Source organism: Ranitomeya variabilis, chromosome 2, assembly GCF_051348905.1.
Source record: "Ranitomeya variabilis isolate aRanVar5 chromosome 2, aRanVar5.hap1, whole genome shotgun sequence".
NCBI lineage: Eukaryota > Metazoa > Chordata > Amphibia > Anura > Dendrobatidae > Ranitomeya > Ranitomeya variabilis.
Genome location: NC_135233.1, coordinates 808,861,072 through 808,885,099, shown reverse-complemented (window position 1 = coordinate 808,885,099; position 24,028 = coordinate 808,861,072). Strand labels below are relative to the sequence as shown.

Genomic DNA, 24,028 nt, shown 5'->3' with positions numbered 1-24,028 from the left:
GCTGTGCTATACACTACATGGCCTGTGCTATACACTACGTGGCCTGTGTTATACACTACGTGGCCTGTGTTATATACTGCGTGCATGGGCTGTTATATACTACGTGGCTGTGTTATATGCTATGTGGGCTGTTATACACTCCGTGGGCTGTGCTATATACTACGTGGTTGTGCTATATACTCCGTGGGCTGTGCTATATACTACGTGGCTGTGCAATATACTACATGGCTGTGCAATATACTACATTGCTGTGCTATTTACTACGTGGGCTGTTATATACTACGTGGCCGGCCGCGAACAATCAGCGACAGGCGCAGTCCGGCTGCGAATTGGCGCGGGATTTGAACCACGCTTCGCTAATTGGTCGCGGCCAGCCGAATCCTGTGTATTCTATGTATTATTCTAAAATCTTCATAAATGAACTACATACATATTTCTAGAATACCCGATGCGTTAAAATCAGGCTACCATCTAGTACATCTATAAGAGTCCATTCCAGCCAGTTTTTTTCTTCGTGATGGATACTCTGACAAGCGGCCAATATGTACACTTGCACATGCACGGTTTCGGCGCTTGCATTTCATGATGCAGCAAATCGGAGCATCATCATGGTGGTCACATAACTTATATGCCCGCTCAGCCAAGCATTACTATTGGACGGTCAGTACCAGGGCTGTGGAGTCGGTAAGCCACAGTTGCGACTCCGACTCCTGGATTTTATCAGGTTCCGACTCCGGCTCCGACTCCTTCATAAATGGCTAATTCGTAACAATAAATTTACTGCTGTAAAATATTAACATTGTGCTTATTCAGTTTCTCACCATCATATAAGTTATCAGACCACTTAGAGCAAAAACTATATTTATTTATTAGAATACCATTAGAATATAGCAAATAACTTTTATAAACTTTTCTAAACTCTTGTAAGTAAATATGCAATAAACACTTATGCAGTTAATAAGAAGAAATCTATAAATTTGTCCTCAGAAAAGTACTGCCTCTGTCAGATCCTCCTTCATGGATGCCCTCAAATCTGATCTAATTATTTTGAGAGCAGAGAACAACCTCTCTACACTAACTTGGGTTGGTGGCAAAGCAGTAACCACTCGGGCAACATCTCTGACAATGTCAGGATACAGAGGAGCACTTATGCGAGTGGGTATTCCATCCTACAACCGCTTGTAGTGAAAATGCCAGGCTATATCAAAGATTCTAGGGAGGTTTTGAAAACCTTTTCAAATAAAATATGGCACAATAACTATTCATGGTTATGCTGCGATGTTGTATCGCTATATACCTGCATACCACATACCTTGGCTATGGAGGTGCTACAATTTCATCTGGAAAATGACAGTTCATATACACAGGATCTTATAAATTTCGTTTTGCAGGTCACGTTTCTTCTTAAGCACAATATTTTTTCCTTTGAAAATGTGGTCTGAGCAAAAAACAGGTGTTCCGATGGGGGCGAAATATTCCCCTTCGTTAGCCAACCTGACCATGGCATATTGGGAGCGCAAGTACATCTATAGTGTGAACAATCCCTTCACTGAGTCTCATGTCTGGTACGGCAGATACATCGATGACACCCTATTAATTTTGGGGGGCGATGTATCTGCCGTACCTGACTTCATCAAATACATTAATGCAAATGAATATGGTATTAAATTTACCCACAAATGGGGTTATAATCAGATCTCGTTTTTAGACTTGGATCTGGTGGGGATTACAAATCAAGTAATTGGTAGTAAAACACATGTGAAACCCCTAAGTGGGAACACCATATTACATGCAAGAAGTAGTCACCAGAGACATACTATAAAATCTATCCCGGTGGGAGAGTATACAAGATTGAAAAGGAATTGTAGTGAGTAGATAGAGAGAGATAAGGAATTTAATAATTTGAGAGATAGGTTGAAAAAGCGGAAGTACCCTAAATGGACCCTGGATAGGGCACACAAAATAGTGGAGAGCAAATCAAGAGACAGTCTATTAATATCAGACATAGAAAATAGAAAGGCAAAAGAAAAGAGGAAAAATAAACCATATGTATGTTTCCAGTTTAGTACCCAATTTAATGAAATTAAAAATATAATTCTAAAAAGGCTGCCCATTCTACAGGAAGACTATATGCTTTCAGAAATCCTGAAAGATGGGTTGAATGTAGTGGCAAGGAGAGAGCCAACTATTGGCAGCTCACTATCTCCAAGTTTTCTTGCACCTCAACCGGCATCGAAAACCTGGCTGGAATGCAAGGGTTTTTTTTAAGTGCGGTGTCACCGCATGCAGTACCTGCCGAAATGCTAAAATCAAAAGTACTTTTCAAAATAAAGAGGGAACTAAAACCTATCATATTAAAGAATTTATTAACTGTCACACAAGTAATGTCGTATACAAAATAGATTGTACTACTTGCAATGTCTCTTATATAGGATGCACAACGAGGAAACTAAAAGTGAGGATATCCGAACATTTAAGAGATTTAATTAGTAATAACATTATGAATCGTAATATTTCAGCTGTTGCCAAACATTTTGCCACATATCATATGGGATATATCTATGATGACAATTCAGGGTATAGAACAGATAAAATTGTCGCAGCGGGGAGGAGACGAAAAGAGACGACTTCTCACAAGGGAAGCTTTTTGGATATACAACCTACAAACCAGGTACCCTTATGGTCTCAATAGAAAAATGAAATTATGTATCATTATAGTTAGATATCCATCAATTGCACTATATATATATATGTTTGTTTTTAATTTTTATATTCTGTATTTGACTTTGAAGCTTTATTTTAATTGAACATCACCTTTATAGTTGTGTGGATAAATGTGTGTTTAGGACCTGCAGTAATAGTCAGGTGATTTAGACTGCTTATAGGATTGGTCCGTCAACATTAGATAAGAATCACTGAGACCCGCATAAGGTCATGCATTGATTAAGATCGGACTAGATCAAAACGCGTTGCATCTACTTTGCACCTAAGCATTTGCATATATACAAGGATCCACTACTACATAAGAATTTTAATGGACTTAATGGATAAATAAAGAATTGTGATTTTATGGAGCCGGAATGCCCCTTTTTTTCTGCTGCTAATACAGAGGAATCGCTTGTTGCACTGTTATTTTTGATGAACGGTCAAATTTCTCAATTTCTTTTAGTGCATATGAAAAATTCTGCTGAAATGTACTGGCTGTGTTCTTTGATGGGGATGACTCTTCTTCTATGCGGGAACGCTTTGCACGGTCCTTGTGATCCAAATATTTTTCAAAATTAATTTCTTCATCAGTTGATGAGGGTAAAGATGTGGCAGGACGACCAATTTCTTCTTTTTCCTCCTGACTGTTCTGCAACCCTTTCATCCTTACTGCTATTTCAAATAGAGCTTGTTTTCCTTTAGTTACCTGTTGATCATCTAGAAGAATCCGATGCATTGGGTCTACATAAACAGCTGCCAAAAGAATGTTATTTTGTAATAGTAGCTCCTCTCTCCGTTTCATTAATGTAGCAATGCCACTTGCAATTAACCCTCCTCTTTGGGACAGGCAAAACATCAGGTTCTTCCACTCCTTTAAGAAAATACCTGGAGTTAAGTCCTCTGCTTGTAATTTTTTAGTCACTGTAAATGGGTGCTCTAGCAATTTTTCCAGCTCAGTCACCTGATTCCACTGACTTTCATTTAGCGTCAGTTGAGGGCTAGCCATGTCTACAAGAAAGGTTTTCAGTTCAACCAAGCGCTGAATCATTAAGTACTGCCCCATCGTGTGGCTTGATCAATAATTGCCCCTTTTACAGCACGTCTCTTCAAAATTGAGTCAACTTTAGGGGTTCTGGCAACAGTGGCCAATTTTCTCACCTTGCCAATCAGTGCAGCAGCATGTCCTTCTTGCAGACTGTCTCTTATAGACAGCTGTAGCGTATGCACAACACAGCGCATGTGATGAATGAAAGAACGTATTGACACAGTTTCAACAAGATCATCTAAACTATCATGTTGCTGTTCATCTGAAGCAACTTCAGTTTGCTCCTCAAATACAATACGGTGTTCCTCTATTTCAAACATTTCTTTGTCTGTGGACCCAGAATGTTCTTCTAGCTGCTGGTCACCATCATTACTCATTCATTAGCTTAATAGTACTTATCATATTTGAAGCATTGTCAGTTACGACAGAAAGAACTTGCTCTTTTTTTAAGTTCATAGTCTTGCAGAACCTTTTCCACCAAGACCTGGAGAAACTCACTGGTGTGATGAGCTTTGGTGTCTTTTACTGCCAATGTCTTGGCAACTATTTCAGTTTTGTCACAAACAAATCGGACATTGATGGCAAAATAGTTCACTCTGTGACGTGTGCAGGTATCCATTTTAAGAAACAGAAAGCGTCCCTTGAGAGTTCTTTTAAGTTCTTCCTTTTGTTTAAAAGCTTCTTCGATTACTAATTTTCTAATACTCTCTCTCTCCAGAGAAACACCAAGCTTGCGGCCCATTTACCCATTCAGACACATAAAAGCTGGTCGTGAAAATAATGAAATAGGCACACTATCCTTTACAACAAGCTCTATGATTTGTTTTTTAAATGTATCTACTGTCATTGTCACAGTAACTTTGTCACTGACAAAACATCTTGCAACTGATGGCTGCAAAGTTCTCTGCTCCTTTGTTTGGCTGGAAGAGCTGGGCACTGGTTCATTGGTTTGTATGCAGTCTCTCATCCACTGCTTTCAGTACTTCTGGATGAAAGCGCTGTAAATGTCTCTTTAGATTAGAAGCTCTGGTAGGAGCATTTTTATCTTTGCCTGAATATGCACTGATCTTGGCTTCACAGCATTTGTTTTCGTCTGGATCATTTGTCATACACTGACAGACATAATGTTTTCTATCTTGAGTGATGGTGAAATGTTCAAATACAGCTGATTTAATGTGACGCTTCTTTGACACTCAGGTTATTCTGCATTCACAATCCAAATGACAATTGTTTTTCCTAAAAACAATTGTACAAAATTATTGCCAGGTCGTACAACTGATATAGTGGTCAGTAATACTGTTATTCCTCATGTACTCACAGTTAACTGATGCAACGTTTGTTGAAAGGATAATACTTCTTAGAGTCTTCCTCTTCTGAGTAGAAGCTGTGAGATGCTTGGAAGACGCACACCTAGTAAACATCTAGTCTAGAGGAGGCGCTTTACTACTGAGAATTTGCAACACATTTTCACTTCCAGTTTCATACATTGTAAGTAGGGGGGTTGGGGCAGCATGAGGTTAACCAAGTATAAGATTAGATAAGGGCAGTGGAGAACAGTGACACACAAGAAGTAAGAAATGTCTCTATCTCCAGCAGAACTGCTTATCACTGTTGTTCATAGTTTGATAGAACATATATATTTGAGTAACATTTATAAAATTCAAATGAAAGTTTAATTATGAAATATTAATACTTTTTTTTTTAAAGCTGGAGTCGGAGTCGGTACATTTCTACCGACTCCAACTAAAACTAACTCCGACTCCACAGCCCTGGTCAGTACTATGCACCAGTGTTTAGATCACATGTCCGTTTTACACACACCCTTACCCGAACACTATGATTCGCTGATTAACAATATAGAATAGTATCCATCATCTCCCAAAACACGCCTCCTGATGAAGTTTTAAATGAAACGTGCGTTGGGGACACTATAAAGCATGTTTACAAATATTTAAGTATACTTTTCATTCCAAAATCTCTCCTGTTTAAACTTTTTAGGGATAAATAACCCATTGTACTCTATTACCTCAGGATTGATGTCTGGACTGCCTATGCAACACAAATTAGTCAATGCAGCTTGTATTCAACAGTGTCTCCCTGCAGGTTTGCTCAGCAGCCGGAATGCTACTATTGGATTCACTTATTTGTTCTTTATTATTCTAAATAATATCTAATTTTAAGGATATATACCCTATTGTTATTTATTTGTTAACCCTCTCTTGCTTTTAAAATCATGTATGGATCTACATTATCAATGGACCAAACAAACACTTTACAGAGAGTGACCCCAAGATAGTAGATGTCCTCTAACAGATACCAACCCACGATGAAATTTCATGCACTGCACCACATAGGCTCTTCAGAGGGAACACAAAATCACAACACAATTCATGCAATGTTTAGAAAAGTTCTGCCTTTATACACTGCTCAAAAAAAATAAAGGGAACAATAAAATCCCACATCCTAGATATCAATGAATGAAATATTCTAGCTGTAAATCTTTATTACATAGTAGAATGTGTTGAGAACAATACAACCTAAAATTTATCAACGTAAATCACAACTAATATCTCACGGAGGTCTGGAGTTGGAATGATGCTCAAAATCAAAGTGGAAAATAAAGTTACAGGCTGATCCAACTTCAGAGGAAATGCCTCAAGACAAGGAAATGATGGTCAGTAGTGTGTGTGGCCTCCATGTGCCTGTATGACCTCCTTACTTTGCCTGGGCATGCTCCTGATGAGGCAGCGGATGGTCTCCTGAGGGATCTCCTCCCAGACCTGGACTAAAGCATCCGCCAACTCCTGGACAGTCTGCGGTGCAACGCGACGTTGGTGGATGGTGTGAGACATGATGTCCCAGGTGTGTTCAATCGGATTTAGGTCTGGGGAACGGGCGGGCCAGTCTATAGCTTCAATACCTTCATCTTGCAGGAACTGCTGACAGACTGCAGCCACATCTGGCATTGTCCTGCATTAGAAGGAACCCAGGGCCAACCGCACCAGCATATGGTCTCACAAGGGGTCTGAGGATCTCATCTCAGTACCTAATGGCAGTCATGCTACCTCTGGCGAGCACATGGAGGACTGTGCGGCCCTCCAAAGAAATGCCACCACACACCATTACTGACCCACTGCCAAACCCAGTCATGCTGAAGGATGTTGCAGGCAGATCGCTCTCCACAGCGTCTCCAGACTCTGTCACATGTGCTCAGTGTGAACCTGCTTTCAGCTGTGAAGATCACAGGGTGCCAGTAGTGAATTTGCCAATCCTGGTGTTCTGTGGCAAATGCCAAGCGTCCTGCACGGTGTTGGGCTGGGAGCATAACCCCCATCTGTGGATGTCGGGCACTCAGACCATCCTCATGGGAGTCGGTTTCTAACCATTTGTGCAGACACATGCACATTTGTGGCCTGCTGGAGGTCATTTTGCAGAGCTCTGGCAGTGCTCTTTCTGTTCCTCCTTGCATAAAGGCTGAGGTATTGGTCCTGCTGCTGGGTTGTTGCCCTCCTACGGCCCCCTCCATGTCTCCTGGTAGCGCCTCAAGCCTCTGGACACAGACACAGCAAACCTTGCCACAGCTCACATTGATGTGCCATCCTGGATGAGCTGCACTACCTGAGCCACTTGTGTGGGTTGCAGAGTCCATCTCATGCTAAACAACATTCAAAGGTGACCAAAACATCAGCCAGAAAGCATTGGTACGGAGATGTGCTCTGTGGTCCCCACCTGCAGAACCATTCCTTTATTGAGTGTGTCTTGATAATTGCCAATAATTTCCATCTGTTGTCTATTCCATTTGCACAACAGCATGTGAAATTGATTGTCAAACAGTGCTTCCTAAGCGGACAGTTTGTTTTCACAGAAGTTTGATTTACTTGGAGTTATATTCTGTTTAAGTGTTCCCTTTATTTTTTGAGCAGTGTAGTTATGATCCTGTAGCCTACGTAGAAATATTTAGAAGAAAGGCCAAATACAGTACACTGTACTCCCAGAGGCTCAGTCAACAGTTTGTCTTCATGCCAATGTGATGCTATGGTGAGGTATTATGTGATTCATTTTTTCGTCTTACATCACAATGTTCAAGTGAGTCTGACATCCCCCAGAAAAAATATTAAATGATCTAGTCAATAAAATAGGAGACTTAGCCCCTACAAAACATTACATTAGCATTTTATCCTTTAGTGGTACAGTGCCTGAGAAGAGTACTTTTAATTTGCATGAAATGAAGGTGTTTCGGGGCATTGACGTGGCCAAAAGTTTGGTGCACAGTTATGTCCCTTCATTTTGAATATTGAGGGTCTTCCCCCACTTCTGATCCCCAGAGTGAACACTGTCTGAACCTAACTCACGTGTGTGTGTGTGTGTGCAATGCTCATGGACTCTGCCTAAGCCTAGTCATGCACACAGTGTCTGTGCAGACGTGCACACAGTATGACCTGGCACACTCTCCGCCCCCCATGGCTCCTTTCTGCGGATGCTGGTCGCTTCACGTGTGGGCGTCGAGAACGAGAAGCCGGTGTGGAGAACGCACCTGCCCACGCCGTGCTTGCAGCTGGCCTTTGACAGTGTCAGTGGTCATGTGCTAACATTGGGCTGAGTTCACACAGAGCTCGTTTTGAAGTACAGTCAATCAGCAGAGGGTAATGCTCTTAACAGTTAAAATGAGGGGGTGTAAGGGTGCACTGAGCTCTTGGCCACGCCAAGTGTGCACTGAAGCCTCCTCATTTGAACGCGAATTAAGATTATTTTATAATAATGCAGGTAATAGGGGCCCAAGTCCCCTATAACCCTATTGATCAATATTGATTTTGTGGGTGACTGACTCCCTTTATCGTGATGGCTAATATATTCTACACCTTGAAAGTTGCCATTGACTGAGGGATTGTCATTGACAAACACCGATTTATGTAATAAATTTAGACTTTTTAAATTATATTCCCATTTTACAAATAAGATGGCATATCACTAGGGTAGGCAATCACTAAGATTAATGGAAGTAACCCCACCAATCCTGCATCACAATCACTTTCTTACGGCACAGAAGCTCTCCAGCGCACGCGGCTGTGCAGGGAGCTTCAACCCGTCACTATGCAGCACCTTTATTCAGTGGGGATCCAAGAAGATCGACACCACCGATCATTAAGTGATGGCAAATTCTATTACTTTTATTGCATTTAATGAATTATACTATATAAGCAAACACCCAAGTGACATGTAATAACGGTCTAGACCTTTTCATAGCACATACTCACATTAACTGTATATTTCTTCTCATAGTGTGACATGTATGAGCAAACAGTGATATTTTGTTCTCTCGCAGAGGCAATTTGGAATGAAGGAGTTAAAGAATACATCAGACACAAATGTTATAATAAATATTGCAATAATGGCATACGAAAAAAAAAAAAAAGCTCATTTTGTGCTTTGCCGTTTGAGAAACAGATACAGAGAAGTCAAGATTCAGAGCATAAATTGAATAACACTGCCCCCTAGTGAGCATGCTAATAAAATAGAACAGAAAATTAAAAGGTTTCAAAATAAGAGACATTTATGGTAAAAGGAGTAAGACGGAGAGTAAAAAGCAATCATTCAAGGGAAACTTTTACATTTGCTTAGACAGAAAACTATTAGTGTAAGCAAATCCTAAATTACCCTGCTAAACAAATTCTAAAATGACCCTGCAATGTCTTATTATGGGACATCAGCTGACTAGTATGTGTTTGATGAATTAGAGGACCACTGCTATTCATGTTATGCAATATATGTAAAAAAAAGAAAAAAAAAAAAGAAGTGTTTTTAAGCAATGGTCACACTAAAACCTACAAATATTGAGTGATGCAAATACTTCTAAATCAGCCAAAATAACATTAAATCTTCCTGCCTAATATTATGAAGGTTCTTTGTGCTACTAAAAACGGATCTGACCGGTCAAGTCCACAAGACATTCGAGGGTGACCTGTGGCATTTAGCAGCAGATCCTTCATAACCTGCATGTGGCGGAGTAGCAAGTCTATGGATCAGACTTGGTTTTCCAGCACATCCCACAGATGACTAACCTGACTGATAACTGTTGAATGTGGACCATAAATGAACACCTTGAACTTTATCATGTTTCACAAACCATTTCTGAACAATGTTTCAAAGCACCTTATTCAATATTTAGGTAGGTGGTACATAGATAAAGTAGCATTAAATGGGTTGTCCACTTATAGGACAACCCCTTCTTGATTTCAACTTTTGCCCTGTGCAAATAATTAAAACAAAAATCTTAAAATCACCTTTGGGCCTGCACCGTTCCAGAGGCAAAGGCACTTGCGTTTCCTGGTGCCAACTGAAGTGCCCAAAGCTTAAAAGACTGACAGCTACTTGCAAACAGAACACTGGTCTGAACAGGCGCTTACTAAGAGCAGCCATCTCCATACATAACTAACACAAAGTTGCACTCTGTAACTCTATAGCATGTCAACACGAAATATATTAAATTGAATTACATTACTGATCTAGAAGATAGGAAAAAACGAAGATACTAGGCAAATAATTTGGCCAATTCATGCATGCCCAGCAGCCATGCCAAGGCAATCTCCTTTTTCTGGGAACCATCCTAATGTGAATCCTCTCCTAGGCTGAAGCCTACATTTATATGGGAAGGTAGGATCCTGCTGTGATTAAAACCACCATAAGCTGATGGGAGGAGTGCTTAGTAGTGAGTGCAACTGCTCATTTTTTTACTTTTTTAAAAAGCAGTAATGCAATTCACACTTCATATATTTCATGTTTATATGCAATTCACACTAGATCTTATGTATACCTAAGACCAGACAGGAGATTGCTAAAATTAAATGTAAAGCAATCATCTTCATGTCGTCATCCTCCTTGCTTCTGTCGCAGCGCCTGATCAGGAGTAATTCTCTGCCCTGTTGAGGGCAGAGCAAAGTACTGCAGTGCGCAGGCGCCGGGAAAGGTCAGAGAGGCCCAGCACCAGCGCACTGCAGTACTTTGCTCTGCCCTCAACAGGGCAGAGAATTACTCCTGAGCCGGAGCCGCGACAAAAGCAAGAAAGAGGACGGCATCGCATGAAGATGGGAGGCGCCGGACCCGCGACGCCCATCGGACCCGGACCGCCCCTGGGTGAGTATATTCTAACCTCTTTTTCTCATCTTTCAGGTTACATAGGGGGCTTCTCTACAGCATTCCAGAATGCTGTTGAGAAGCCCCTAATGGCACTGGCCACAGCTTATATGCGAAAAATGAGGTGACAGATCCCCTTTAAATAGCAGACTTCCTTCAGACTCTTCTGGATAATGTGTCACAAATCCTAATAAGCTAAGTATTTGCAGCAGAAATATCTGCACCATTTTTGCATGTTTTTCCAGGAAAAACGATGTGTAAAATAGGCATGTTTTTGCAGCATTTTGTACATGCATTTTATTATTATACATTTTTTATAGTGCCATTTATTCCATGGCGCTTTACATGTGAAGAGGAGGCAAATATAGACAAATACAATAAATATGAGCAAAAAACAAGGCACTTACAAGTACATAAGGAGGGAGGACCCTGCCCGTGAGGGCTCAAAGTCTGCAGGGGATGGGTGAGGATACACTAAGAGAGGGTAAAGCTGGGTGTGCGGCGGTTCAGGTTTTTCACAACTTATTGTGCAATCTGCTGCAAAAATCCTAAAATTGACAAATCTGAAAGTCAAAAATAAGCAACGTGTGCATGAGACTTCAGGAATCTCATACAATTTGCCGGTACTACGAAATCCTTCAGGTATTGAGACAAATCTGCATAGAGAAAAATTTGACAAGAATGCAACGTGAGCATAAACCATTAGTGTATGCCATTCAAGTCATTTTAGCGAACCATATACTTCTACAAGTAACCTAAGCAGGGAGAAAGTAAAGGGGAGAAAGTAAAGGGATGCAGTATTCTTAATCTTACTGTAACAAAACATGCTCTGCTCTTCTGTAACAAAAAAAAAAATAAAAATCACATTTGCTCTTTTTTACGTGGCCCAAATAAATCTGATATTAAGGGCCTGTATTTCCAGTTGTAAAACTAGAACCTTGGATCAAAAGTTCATATGGACCTTTGTTCTGCCCTTTCTAATGAAGGACAGGGGCTCGTTTCATGCATTAAAGGTTCACTACTATCAGTGTTTTGGTTTTTGCTGTGTTATAGCACCACCCAGTGGTGGTTAAATTTATTACCTGTGTTTTTTTAGTAATAATGAGAGTGTTGCATTGTGGGTTGCACCAAGGCATTTTGGGAGGAGGAACCTCCATTTTCTCTCTGTGTATTTTCCCTGGACACACGTGTTAATCTGCTGTGTTGGAACTACCTCACTTGCTTGCCATCCTGGTTAAGTTTATCCGGTAAGATCATTATCCCTGTTCTTGCAATGTAGTGTTGTACAGAATGTGATTAACTGTATAGCAGCCAGTACACAGGAAATGTGATTACCAGGGACCTGCTGTATGTAGATATATATAGAAGTTGCATCATCCTGTATATTTTGCCTGCTAGTTGTAAAGTATCAGTTGTGTTGTTATTTGGCTCAATACTTATCCATATAATTTAAATTCTTATAGTTTTACCGCACTCATGTTTACCAATAAACAAGTTAGACTACAGAGAACAGTCTGCTTATTTGGGAGACAGAAGTGGTTTATGCCGTATGTCGGATCACACACCGTATCAACGTGTATGAAGACAGAACATCCTTAATATAGACAGTAGAGGTTATACTGTGTATAACGCTATAGGATGAATTTACAAGTGGCAGATTGGATTTTACTGCAGTGGATTATAGTACCAGGCAAGTGGATGATATTTGTAAAATACTGCAGATATTTTTGTGCACAGAAGAACATACTAGTTCTGTTGTGGAATTGCAGTGTACTTCATCACCATCAGTGTAACAGGGTGGAAAAGATTTTGTCTGGGAGGGCATGGCTACCCCTACACTAGATCAATCACATTTTATTATTTATTATTCTTTACTTACCGGTATATAGCGCTATCTTATTCCACAGCACTATACATACATCATCATCTTTGTTCCCATTGGGGCTCACAATCTAGAATCCCTATCAGTATGTCTTACGTGTGGGAGGAAACATACGCAAACATACAAACTCCTTACAGATGTTGTCCGTGGTGGAATTTGAACCCAGCACCCAAGCGCTGCAAGGCTGCAGTACTAACCACTGAGCCACCACGCTGCCCTACATCTTCAGTACAACCATCATCTGGGTAGGAACACCAGCATTTCATCAACGTGCATAAGACTTCCAGCTACCTACCATGACTGTGGTTGTATCGTAGATATAAGTCATGGCATGGAAAGATTAGAGAATTCCAGGCAGGACTACAGTAGACATTCTATGAAGGGACTTGACGGCAGTGGAGTGAAAGAATGGTTGTCCAGAGAAGAGGTGGTGAGCACTACCATGAGTCCTGAGTCATGCCAACAATAAGTCATCATAAAACAATTCATGTGTGGGGTTGCTCTTTATTCAGGGGAGCGGGCTCACTCACAATCTTGCCTAAGAATACGGTTATGAAGAATGGCATCTAATCATCCTCCAAGAGAAACTTCTCCCAACGACCCAGGAGCAATTTGGAGATGAGCATTGCTTTTTCAAGCATGATGGAGCAACATCTCTCAAGGCAAAAATGATAAATAAGTGAATCACATTGAAATTTTGGGTCAAAAGCTAGGAAACTCCTACAGCAGACCCATTGAGAACCTGTTCCCAATTCTCAAAAAGCAGGTGGACAAACAAAAACAGAGATTGTAATAAACTCAAACTACTAATTAGTCAAGTATAGGTTACCATCTGTCAGGATTTGACTCAGAAGCTGATATCTGGCATGTTTGGTCAATTGCAGAGGACTTAAAAAATAAGGGTCAAAATGAGTCTTTATATAAACGTGACATATTTCTCTTTAAAAGTGTAAAACCGTATGAAATGCTTTTAATTGTACTTCAGTAACCATAGCAACATCTGACTAAAAGATATAAAGACACTAAAGCAGCAAACTGTCAGTCTCAAAACTTTTGACCACGACAATAGTCTTGGGGAAGAGATACCCTGTAAATTTGCAGTCAAGCATATTAAGACTTCATTTTTAAAAGTTCCATTACGCCATTTAAAAGCCCATAGGTTCCTGTTAAATAATAGTTCAGAAAAGACAAAAAAAATAGCATATTCAGCCTTTGGAATAAATCGCATAATTTTATTGAAATAGTAGAACAATCAGGAAAAAAAAAAATTGTCATTTTGCCATAACAAAAATATATAAATATAGAAGAAAAATAGAATAAATGTGGCCCTTCAGGACCCAAAAGTAGAATTTAAGGAAAACTTACTGTGTAGGTGATTGCAGCCAACATTCCTATCAAGGTCAAGGAGCTGATGGAAAATGACAAGCCATCCAAACCATCTGAAAAACAATTTGTCTTATGTGGTGACAACTCTCATGAAAAGAACATAATAGATTATCTTTTGCTAGCGTTATTGCTGTTCCAAATTACAAGCATCATGCAATCCTTTCAACAATTATTTACATACAAAAGACATCTCGGTTTTATATGGAGCACAAAACAAATAGACTGGTCCGCATATGGCAGGCAAAAAAACATAAAAGAAACATCTGTGGAAATATGGGGGGAAAAAATCCTATTATGTAGAAGACTTTTTTTTTTTACAAAATTAAGAAGAAAATACATTTGTGGCATTGAACATATACACGCCGTATTATTCTTTACCAATTCAGCAAGGCCTACATGTGCATCATTCCATGTCCATATCAATGAGCAGATAGCAATGAAATAAACTGAAGGAGAAGAGTAAAAAATAATGAAAAAAGAGGGACATGGCTGCCGGAATAATGACAGAGACCATACTATTTTCTGTATTTACATACTAGGAGAAGACTGGCACCTGGAGAGGTGAGGAACCTCAACAGGGGCAGTAGTCAGAGGTCAAGCAACCAACAAAAGCAAAGAAGAGCTACTGAAAGGGAGAAAAAAGTACGAAAAACAGTACACCTAAAGCTGGAAAAATCCTCTGGGAGCAGCAATTATGCCGGCTTTCTCCACGGTGGGATTGTGAAACAGCTGTGCTCCTTCTAAGCAGCTGAACAAGAAGTAATGGCATCTGTGTTTATCTAATCTACACTAAGAAGTTGTCAGTCGTGTTAACCCTTCATAGAGGTAAATTGATTCTGAGAACCTTGGGAATAGATCGGATCTAGCTTTAGGGCAGTTTTTATGAGATTTGTTTTTTATGCATTTTTGACGTAAAGCCAAAAATGAATCTAACAGAATTACCGTAGATTAGTTTTTAACTTCAACACTTTTTCAAATTAGTTCCTGGGTTGGACTCCTAATAATGCATAAAAAGTACAGACATGAATACAGTCCAGAAACAAATTGGCAAAGGATAGGGGAAAAGAAAATGCTTCTTTCTAGAAGCAGCACCACTCTTGTCCATAGGCTGCGTGTGGTACTGCAGGACAGCCTCAATCAAGTAGTCCATTTGTAGGCTATTTGAAGTGTTAGTGCCATCAGGTGCATGTACATTTAAAGGGAACCTGTCAACAGAAAAAAAAAAATATTAAATGGAATCTGTCACCCCATTTCAACTATCTAAACTATTAATATGGGAGTACAGATTATAGACTGCTGAAAACAGTAATCCCTGTGCGTCTCATATCAAATGTGTTGTTGTGGATAAATCATCTTTGATCACTTTAAATAAATGACCTTTTCCAGGCTGTGGGAAGGATGTGGCCTGGAAGATAACTCTGCCTCCAGAGCTTATTATACGTGAAGGTCAGTTACCAGTGTGATGTGTAATGGCCGCTCTCCGCTCTCACTGCAGAGCGGTGTGTCATTATTAGGCCGGCATCAGACGAGTGTATGACATCTGATGCAAGAGCATCGGATGCGATATGCTAGTGCGAGCGGGAGCCGAGTGTCATGTGTCTGTGCTCCAAGCCTCTCGCACAGAGAGAATCAGAGCACAGCTGCGGAGGAGGCGGAGAAATAAAATTCTCCATCTTCTCCATTGCCGGGGTCGGCATATATCGCACATCACTTGGATGATAACCGAGTGATGTGCGTTGTCTCACTCGCACCCATAGGCATATATAGGAGAGTGTGAGCTGAGCGGCGATTTAACTAGCACCTACATTACGGACAAAAAAAGAAAAAAAAAAAAGGTGATCTGAGTTTCCCCATAGATTAATACTGGTCCGAGCGCTATGCGATTTTTTATGCGATTTTTTTATCGCATAGCATTCGTCAGTATTATACGGTAGTGTGACTCCGGCCTAACTGACACATCTGCAGGTTCCTCTCAGCTTCAGCTTCCATCTCACAGGCAGACAGGGCTGCAATATTGTTACAATACAGCAGAGCTGAGAGAGAAGCAACAAATGTATTTGCAAGAAGACACATTTAATTTCTCCTGTTCTGTGTTAGTTACTTGTCTCACACTGGTAACTCCCCCTTCATGTAAAACAAGCTCTGCAGGCAGAGTTATCATCCAGGTAGCATCCTCCTCGGAGCCAGGAAGAGGTCATTTATATAAAAAGTGATAAAAGATGATTTCTCATCAACAACACGAGACACACAGGTAGGACTGTAATCAGAATTCTATAGCCTGTGCGTCCATATTAATAGTTTACATAGGTCACATGTGGTGGCATTCCCTTTACCCTGCAGATACGGGGTTATTCTGCATGTTAATAGTGTTATTAACCCGCCGTCCACACGTAGCCAAATCCTATGGGGAGAAAATAAACCTTATTCCCCCCAGCAGCACTCAGGTTCAAGTCACGGGGGCGGAGTCGGTTCTGTCACAGCTCGGCAGCTCTATCCACGCCCCCTGCCCCTGGCTGACACATTGGGGTCGGCTGTCAGTCAGGGCCGGGTGCACAGTTACAGCAGCCACTCCGTATGCTCAGAGCAGAGATGAATCAGTTTAGGCGCCGCCCCCATGACTGAAATTGGAACACAGCTGGGGGGGGGAAATAAAGTTCGCTACACGCAGGTGCTTGGCAGGTTACATAGCTATTTAGTTTTGTTTTCATTTTGTTTAATGCTATACCGATTTGCAATATTTAATAATATATATATATATATATATATATATATACACACATACATACTGTACACACACATATATATATATAATGTGTACAGTATGTATGTATATATATATATGTGTGTGTGTGTGTGTGTGTGTGTGTGTGTGTGTGTGTGTGTGTGTGTGTGTGTGTGTGTGTGTGTGTGTGTGTGTGTGTGTGTGTGTGTATATATATATATATATATATATATATATATATATATATATATATATATATATATATATATATATATATATATATATATATATATATATATATATATATATATATATACACACACACACACACATACACTCACACACTCACCGGCCACTTTATTAGGTACACCTGTCAAACTTCTTGTTAACACTTAATTTCTAATCAGCCAATCACATGGCGGCAACTCAGTGCATTTAGGCATGCAGACATGGTCAAGACAATCTCCTGCAGTTCAAACCGAGCATCAGTATGGGGAAGAAAGGTGATTTGAGTGCCTTTGAACGTGGCATGGTTGTTGGTGCCAGAAGGGCTGGTCTGAGTATTTCAGAAACTGCTGATCTACTGGGATTTTCACGCACAACCATCTCTAGGGTTTACAGAGAATGGTCCGAAAAAGAAAAAAAATCCAGTGAGCGGCAGTTCTGTGGGCGGAAATGCCTTGTTGATGCCAGAGGTCAGAGGAGAATGGGCAGACTGGTTCGAGCTGATAGAAAGGCAACAGTGACTCAAATCGCCGCCCGTTACAACCAAGGTAGGCCTAAGAGCATCTCTGAACACACAGTGCGTCGAACTTTGAGGCAGATGGGCTACAGCAGCAGAAGACCACACCGGGTCCCACTCCTTTCAGCTAAGAACAGGAAACTGAGGCTACAATTTGTACAAGCTCATCGAAATTGGACAGTAGAAGATTGGAAAAACGTTGCTTGGTCTGATGAGTCTCGATTTCTGCTGCGACATTCGGATGGTAGGGTCAGAATTTGGCATAAACAACATGAAAGCATGGATCCATCCTGCCTTGTATGGAGCATCTTTGGGATGTGCAGCCGACAAATCTGCGGCAACTGTGTGATGCCATCATGTCAATATGGACCAAAATCTCTGAGGAATGCTTCCAGCACCTTGTTGAATCTATGCCACGAAGAATTGAGGCAGTTCTGAAGGCAAAAGGGGGTCCAACCCGTTACTAGCATGGTGTACCTAATAAAGTGGCCGGTGAGTGTATATATATATATTATATATATATATATATATATATATATATATATATATATATATATATATATATATATATATATATATATATATATATATATATATACACACACACACACATACATACATATATATACATAAATAGATCAATATATAGAAATATAGAGAGATGGATAGAGGGAGAAATATCTTCAAAAAAAACGAGACCCAGCTGTTTTGTATTTTTCCCTTTTTTACCTTCGGCACTGGAGTGGTGCTTCTATTTAAAGGCCCCTGCACCTGGTCTTATACTTACACTCCAGTCTTCACATTTTATCACCGTTGCATTGGTCCCGTGGAGCCATCTCGTGACCGCAACTTCTGACTGGCCAGTAGTCACAAGTTACGTCACAAAGCTCTTAATCTAAGCCGATGAGAGTCAGAATGAAGGTCTCATAGACTTGCCTGGAAGAGTGACCTCTGGCTTGCTCCATGAGACACTGGAGAAGTTGGCAGGTCACAAACTACCAAAGACCAGCGGGAGCGGCGGTGATAAAAGGTGAAGGGAACTTAAACTGTACCACTGGAGTGGGGCTTTCACAGAAATTTTTGTATGTAGCTTGAAATTTCTGCATAATACCACTTAGCTGGTTTATATACAATGTCTTAACACTTCCCCTTTTCTTCATTTTACATAACAGAGTAAATAGTTGTTCTAAAGGCCCCGTCTCACATAGCGAGATCGCTAGCGAGATCGCTGCTGAGTCACAAGTTTTGTGACGCAACAGCGACCTCAGTAGCGATCTCGCTATGTTTGACACGACCAGCGATCAGGCCCCTGCTGTGAGATCGCTGGTCGTGTCGGAATGGCCTGGACCTTTTTTTGGTCGTTGAGGTCCCGCTGACATCGCTGAATCGGTGTGTGTGACACCGATCCAGCGATGTCTTCACTGGTAACCAGGGTAAACATCGGGTTACTAAGCGCAGGGCCGCACTTAGTAACCTGATGTTTACCCTGGTTACCAAAAAAAAAAAAACAGTACATACTCACCATCTGATGTCCGTCAGGTCCCTTGCCGTCTGCTTCCCACACTGACTGAGCGCCGCAAAGTGAAAGTGAAAGTACAGCACAGCGGTGACGTCACCGCTGCGCTCTGCTCTCACTGTACGGCGGCTCAGTCAGAGCAGGAAGCAGACGGCAAGGGACCTGACGGACATCAGATGGTGAGTATGTACTGTTTGTTTTTTTTGGTAACCAGGGTAAACATCGGGTTACTAAGCGCGGCCCTGCGCTTAGTAACCCGATGTTTACCCTGGTTACCCGGGTGCTGCAGGGGGACTTCGGCATCGTTGAAGACAGTTTCAACGATGCCGAAGTCGTTCCCCTGATCGTTGATCGCTGGAGAGAGCTGTCTGTGTGACAGCTCCCCAGCGACCACACAGCGACTTACCAACGATCACGGCCAGGTCGTATCGCTGGTCGTGATCGTTGGTAAATTGCTATGTGTGCCGCGGCCTTAAAGGTACCTTCACACGAAACGACTTTGTAACGATATCGCTAGCGATCCGTGACGTTGCAGCGTCCTCGCTAGCGATATCGTTTAGTTTGACACGCAGCAGCGATCAGGATCCTGCTGTGATGTCGCTGAATAAAGTCCAGAACTTTATTTGGTCGTCCGATCGCCGTGTATCGTTGTGTTTGAAAGCAAAAGCAACGATACCAGCGATGTTTTACACTGGTAACCAGGGTAAACATCGGGTTACCAAGCGCAGGGCCGCGCTTAGTAACCCGATGTTTACCCTGGTTACCAGCGTAAAAGTAAAAAAAACAAACAGTACATACTCACCTGCGCGTCCCCCAGCGTCTGCTTCCTGACACTTACTGAGCGCCGGCCCTAAACTGAAAGTGAAAGCACAGCGGTGACGTCACCGCTGTGCTGTTAGGGCCGGAGCTCAGTCAGTGTCAGGAAGCAGACGCTGGGGGACGCGCAGGTGAGTATGTACTGTTTGTTTTTTTTACTTTTACGCTGGTAACCAGGGTAAACATCGGGTTACTAAGCGCGGCCCTGCGCTTAGCAACCCGATGTTTACCCTGGTTACCCGGGGACCTCGGCATCGTTGGTCGCTGGAGAGCGGTCTGTGTGACAGCTCTCCAGCGATCAAACAGCGACGCTGCAGCGATCGGCATCGTTGTCGCTATCGCTGCAGCGTCGCTTCGTGTGAAGGTACCTTAACTGAACATTCTCACGTGTTCCTCATAGATTAGGACATATTGTTTTGCATACGACACAGACATTTTCCAAATGTCCAAAGCCATTTTGTTACAGGGCCCAGGACTGATTAGTGAAATATGACAGTGATGATGACTGGTTGGTGATCAAAGGACGTGGGGAAAAAATGCATCTTCATTCTTACACATTTTTCTTGCCTACTTTATTGCTAGATATGATTTACGATGGGAAGCTGCAGCTTATTGCTTTGTGTTATTGTTCTGCAAACACATATTAACAATCATACTGCGTATTCACCAGACGATGGCAAAGAAACGTAGAATTAAGAAGCCGGTCAATCAAAATAAAGAGTCAGCAGGAAATTTTAGGAAGCCAGGGAAAATATGCATGCACTGACATCTATATAAATGGAGATAAAAAAAAAAAAGTTGTGTACTTGCAGTAATCTTTCAACACGGCTGGCAACATGGCTTCTGGGATTATTCTAACCCTGTTATTTATCATTGTACGTCATGGCCCAGTTTCCAGTGAAGGCTAGATGATGGACCACTAATACTTTTACAGGATTTTTTTTAACCCATTACTTGCCAAATTAGAAATTTTCATTTTACGGATTTTTCAGAAAAGGGCGTCCCAATATTCAATTAAAAATGACAATGACATGATTTCCTATTTTGAAAACATTCATTTTACAAACACAACACAAAAAATTGGACCTAATTATAAAAATTATAAAATCTTAGTTGCTAGAAGCAAAAGATTAGGAGTCCCAAAAAAAGGACATTGGTAGATAATGGGTTAAATCTAATTTGTATTCCAAACATACACATTTCATACTGTGCAAGAATATAAGTATATTGATATTTAAAAAAAATTGTAAAACATATTAAAGTGGTTATTAGTTACATATAAATTAATATGACATGTGTTTTTTTTGTTTTTATTTCAATTATTACAACTTGATCCCTTTAGCAAAAACAGAAAAAATCCTTAGTCCATCACCTACAGTCTGTACACTCCCTGGCAGAAGTTATGTCGCTTATCCATGTTATATAAATAAAAGCTTATAACCTGACGTTAAATTCATCCATTGGTTGTATAAATTATTCTTTTGAATGCTGAACCCTCCGAAATGTGGTTTAGGTTAAGAAAATAAATTGGCTACAATGCAGAAATATTGATCAGTTAATGGACACAGAATGGTCCATTAACCATTAAAGATTTTGGCAAGACAAAAGTTGTGTCGCCTGGTCATACAGTACAGACCAAAAGTTTGGACACACCTTCTCATTTAAAGATTTTTCTGTATTTTCATGACTATGAAAATTGTACACTCACACTGAAGGCATCAAAACTATGAATTAACACATGTGGAATTATATACTGAACAAATAAGTGTGAAACAACTGAAATTATGTCTTATATTTTAGGTTCTTCAAAGTAGCCACCTTTTGCTTTGATGACTGCTTTGCACACTATTGGCATTCTCTTGATGAGCTTCAAGAGGTAGTCACCGGGAATGGTCTTCCCACAATCTTGAAGTCGTTCCCAGAGATGCTTAGTACTTGTTGGCCCTTTTGCCTTCACTCTGCGGTCCAGCTCACCCCAACCCATCTCGATTGGGTTCAGGTCTGGTGACTGTGGAGGCCAGGTCATCTGGCGTAGCACCCCATCACTCTCCTTCTTGGTCAAATAGCCCTTACGCAGCCTGGAGGTGTGTTTGGGGTCACTAAATGCAATGCCGCTGCAAGATGCTGTAGTAGCCAAGCTGGATCAGTATGCCTTCAATTTTGAATAAATCACCAACAGTGTCACCAGCAAAGCACCTCCACACCATCACACCTTCTCCTCCATGCTTCACGGTGGGAACCAGGCATGTAGAGTCCATCCATTCACCTTTTCTGCGGTCGAATCAGTGCCCAGAATCCAGCACTAAACAAAAGGCAAATAAAAAACCGTGTGGCATTTGCAAAGTCCCACAGCCTGCTAAACAGATGGACGCTGAAAAAGTGGCAGAAGGTGGATTTCTCTGATGAATCTTAGTAGAAATACACCACAGCCGTCGCAAATACTGCAGGAGGCCTACTGGAGCCCGTATGGATCCAACATACACCCAGAAAACAGTTAAACTTGGTGGTGGAAAGATCATGGTCTGGGGTTACATTCAGTATGGGGGTGTGCAAAACATTTGCAAGGTGGAAGGCAATATCAAAAGCCTAAAATATCAAGAAGTATTAGCTACCTCTTATATTCCAAATCATAAAAGGGGTCAAATTCTGCAGCAGGATGGTGCTCCATCTCATACCTCCATCTCTACAACAAAGTTCCTCCAGGCAATAAAGATCAAGGTGATCAAGGACTGGCCAGCCCAGTCACCAGACATGAACATCATTGAGCATGATTGGGGTAGGATGAAAGAGGAAGCTTGGAAGACAAAACCAAAGAATCTAGATGAACTCTGGGAGGCATGCAAGACTGCATTCTTTGCTATTCCTGATGACTTCATTAATAAATTGTATGAATCATTGTTGAACCGCATGGATGCAGTCCTTCAAGCTCATGGAAGTCACACAAAATATTTAATATGACTCTAATAGCACCACAACTTCATTCACCAATGTACTGCAGCGTATATTTCTATTTTAAGTTAATTATTTGTTTGAATATCACATTACTTTCTGTGGGTGACAAACCTTTTGTCTTGTCAAAATCTGACCATTCTGTGTCCATTAACTGATCAATATTTCTGCATTGATGCCAATTTATTTTCTTAACCTAAACCACATTTCGGAGGATTTCAGCTTTCAAAAGAATAATTTATACAACCAATAGAGGAATTTAACGTCAGGTTACAAGCTTTTATTTCCTAACATGGATAAGCGACATAACTTCCGTCAGGGAGTGTATAGTAGCTACAGCTTACATGCAACCACACATCTATGTGTCAATGTATAGATTTTTTACATTGTGCATTGGAAGAACATAACCACCTCCAAAGCCTTGACCTCTATTAACCCATCTTAGCAAGACAATTTTTAGTAAAAGCAAACTAACTGAATCATTTGCTTTTCTAGTTCAACGGAGAGGCGAGTATAATTAATAGACAGTCCCATCTGAAAAAAAACTCACCTTGTTGTCGGCAGATGTGCTCACACAGTTTGATCAAAATGTGATAACAGCATCTCATTTTCGATGGGTGTAGCAATAGTGAGATTCATGTATATATTGTTTGCCGAGTGCAGCTGTATAATGTTTCCCCACATTTTGTACAGAAGCCACAGTGTGCTTGCAGTTTCATATTCATTTAACCCCTTGCTGCTAGATGAGCTAAGGGTACTTCAAAATTATTATTTTTTTTCTTTTACAGCACTTACTGGTCTGACTCGCCTTGTACCATGTATATATAATCCAAGTCCCACCAATTTTAACCCCTTCATGACCTTGGGATTTTTCGTTTTTCCGTGTTCGTTTTTCACTCCCCTCCTTCCCAGAGCCATAACTTTTTTATTTTTCCGTCAATTTGGCCATGTGAGGGCTTATTTTTTGCGGGACGAGTTGTACTTTTGAACGACATCATTGCTTTTACCATGTCGTGTACTAGAAAACGGGAAAAAAATTCCAAGTGCGGTGAAATTGCAAAAAAAGTGCAATCCCACACTTGTTTTTTGCTTGGCTTTTTTGCTAGGTTCACTAAATGCTAAACCTGACCTGC

At 40.9% G+C, this 24,028-nt stretch overlaps 1 protein-coding gene across 1 annotated transcript in view; it reads right to left on the bottom strand.

The window, feature by feature from the left end:
- LMBRD1 (LMBR1 domain containing 1) overlaps positions 1-24,028 on the bottom strand; it is a 310,836-nt gene that overhangs the window by 164,815 nt on the left and 121,993 nt on the right. Inside the window, exon 7 of the mRNA XM_077289961.1 lies at positions 14,130-14,203. Coding sequence (XP_077146076.1) covers positions 14,130-14,203 — 74 coding nt within the window. The remainder of the gene's footprint in view (positions 1-14,129; positions 14,204-24,028) is intronic.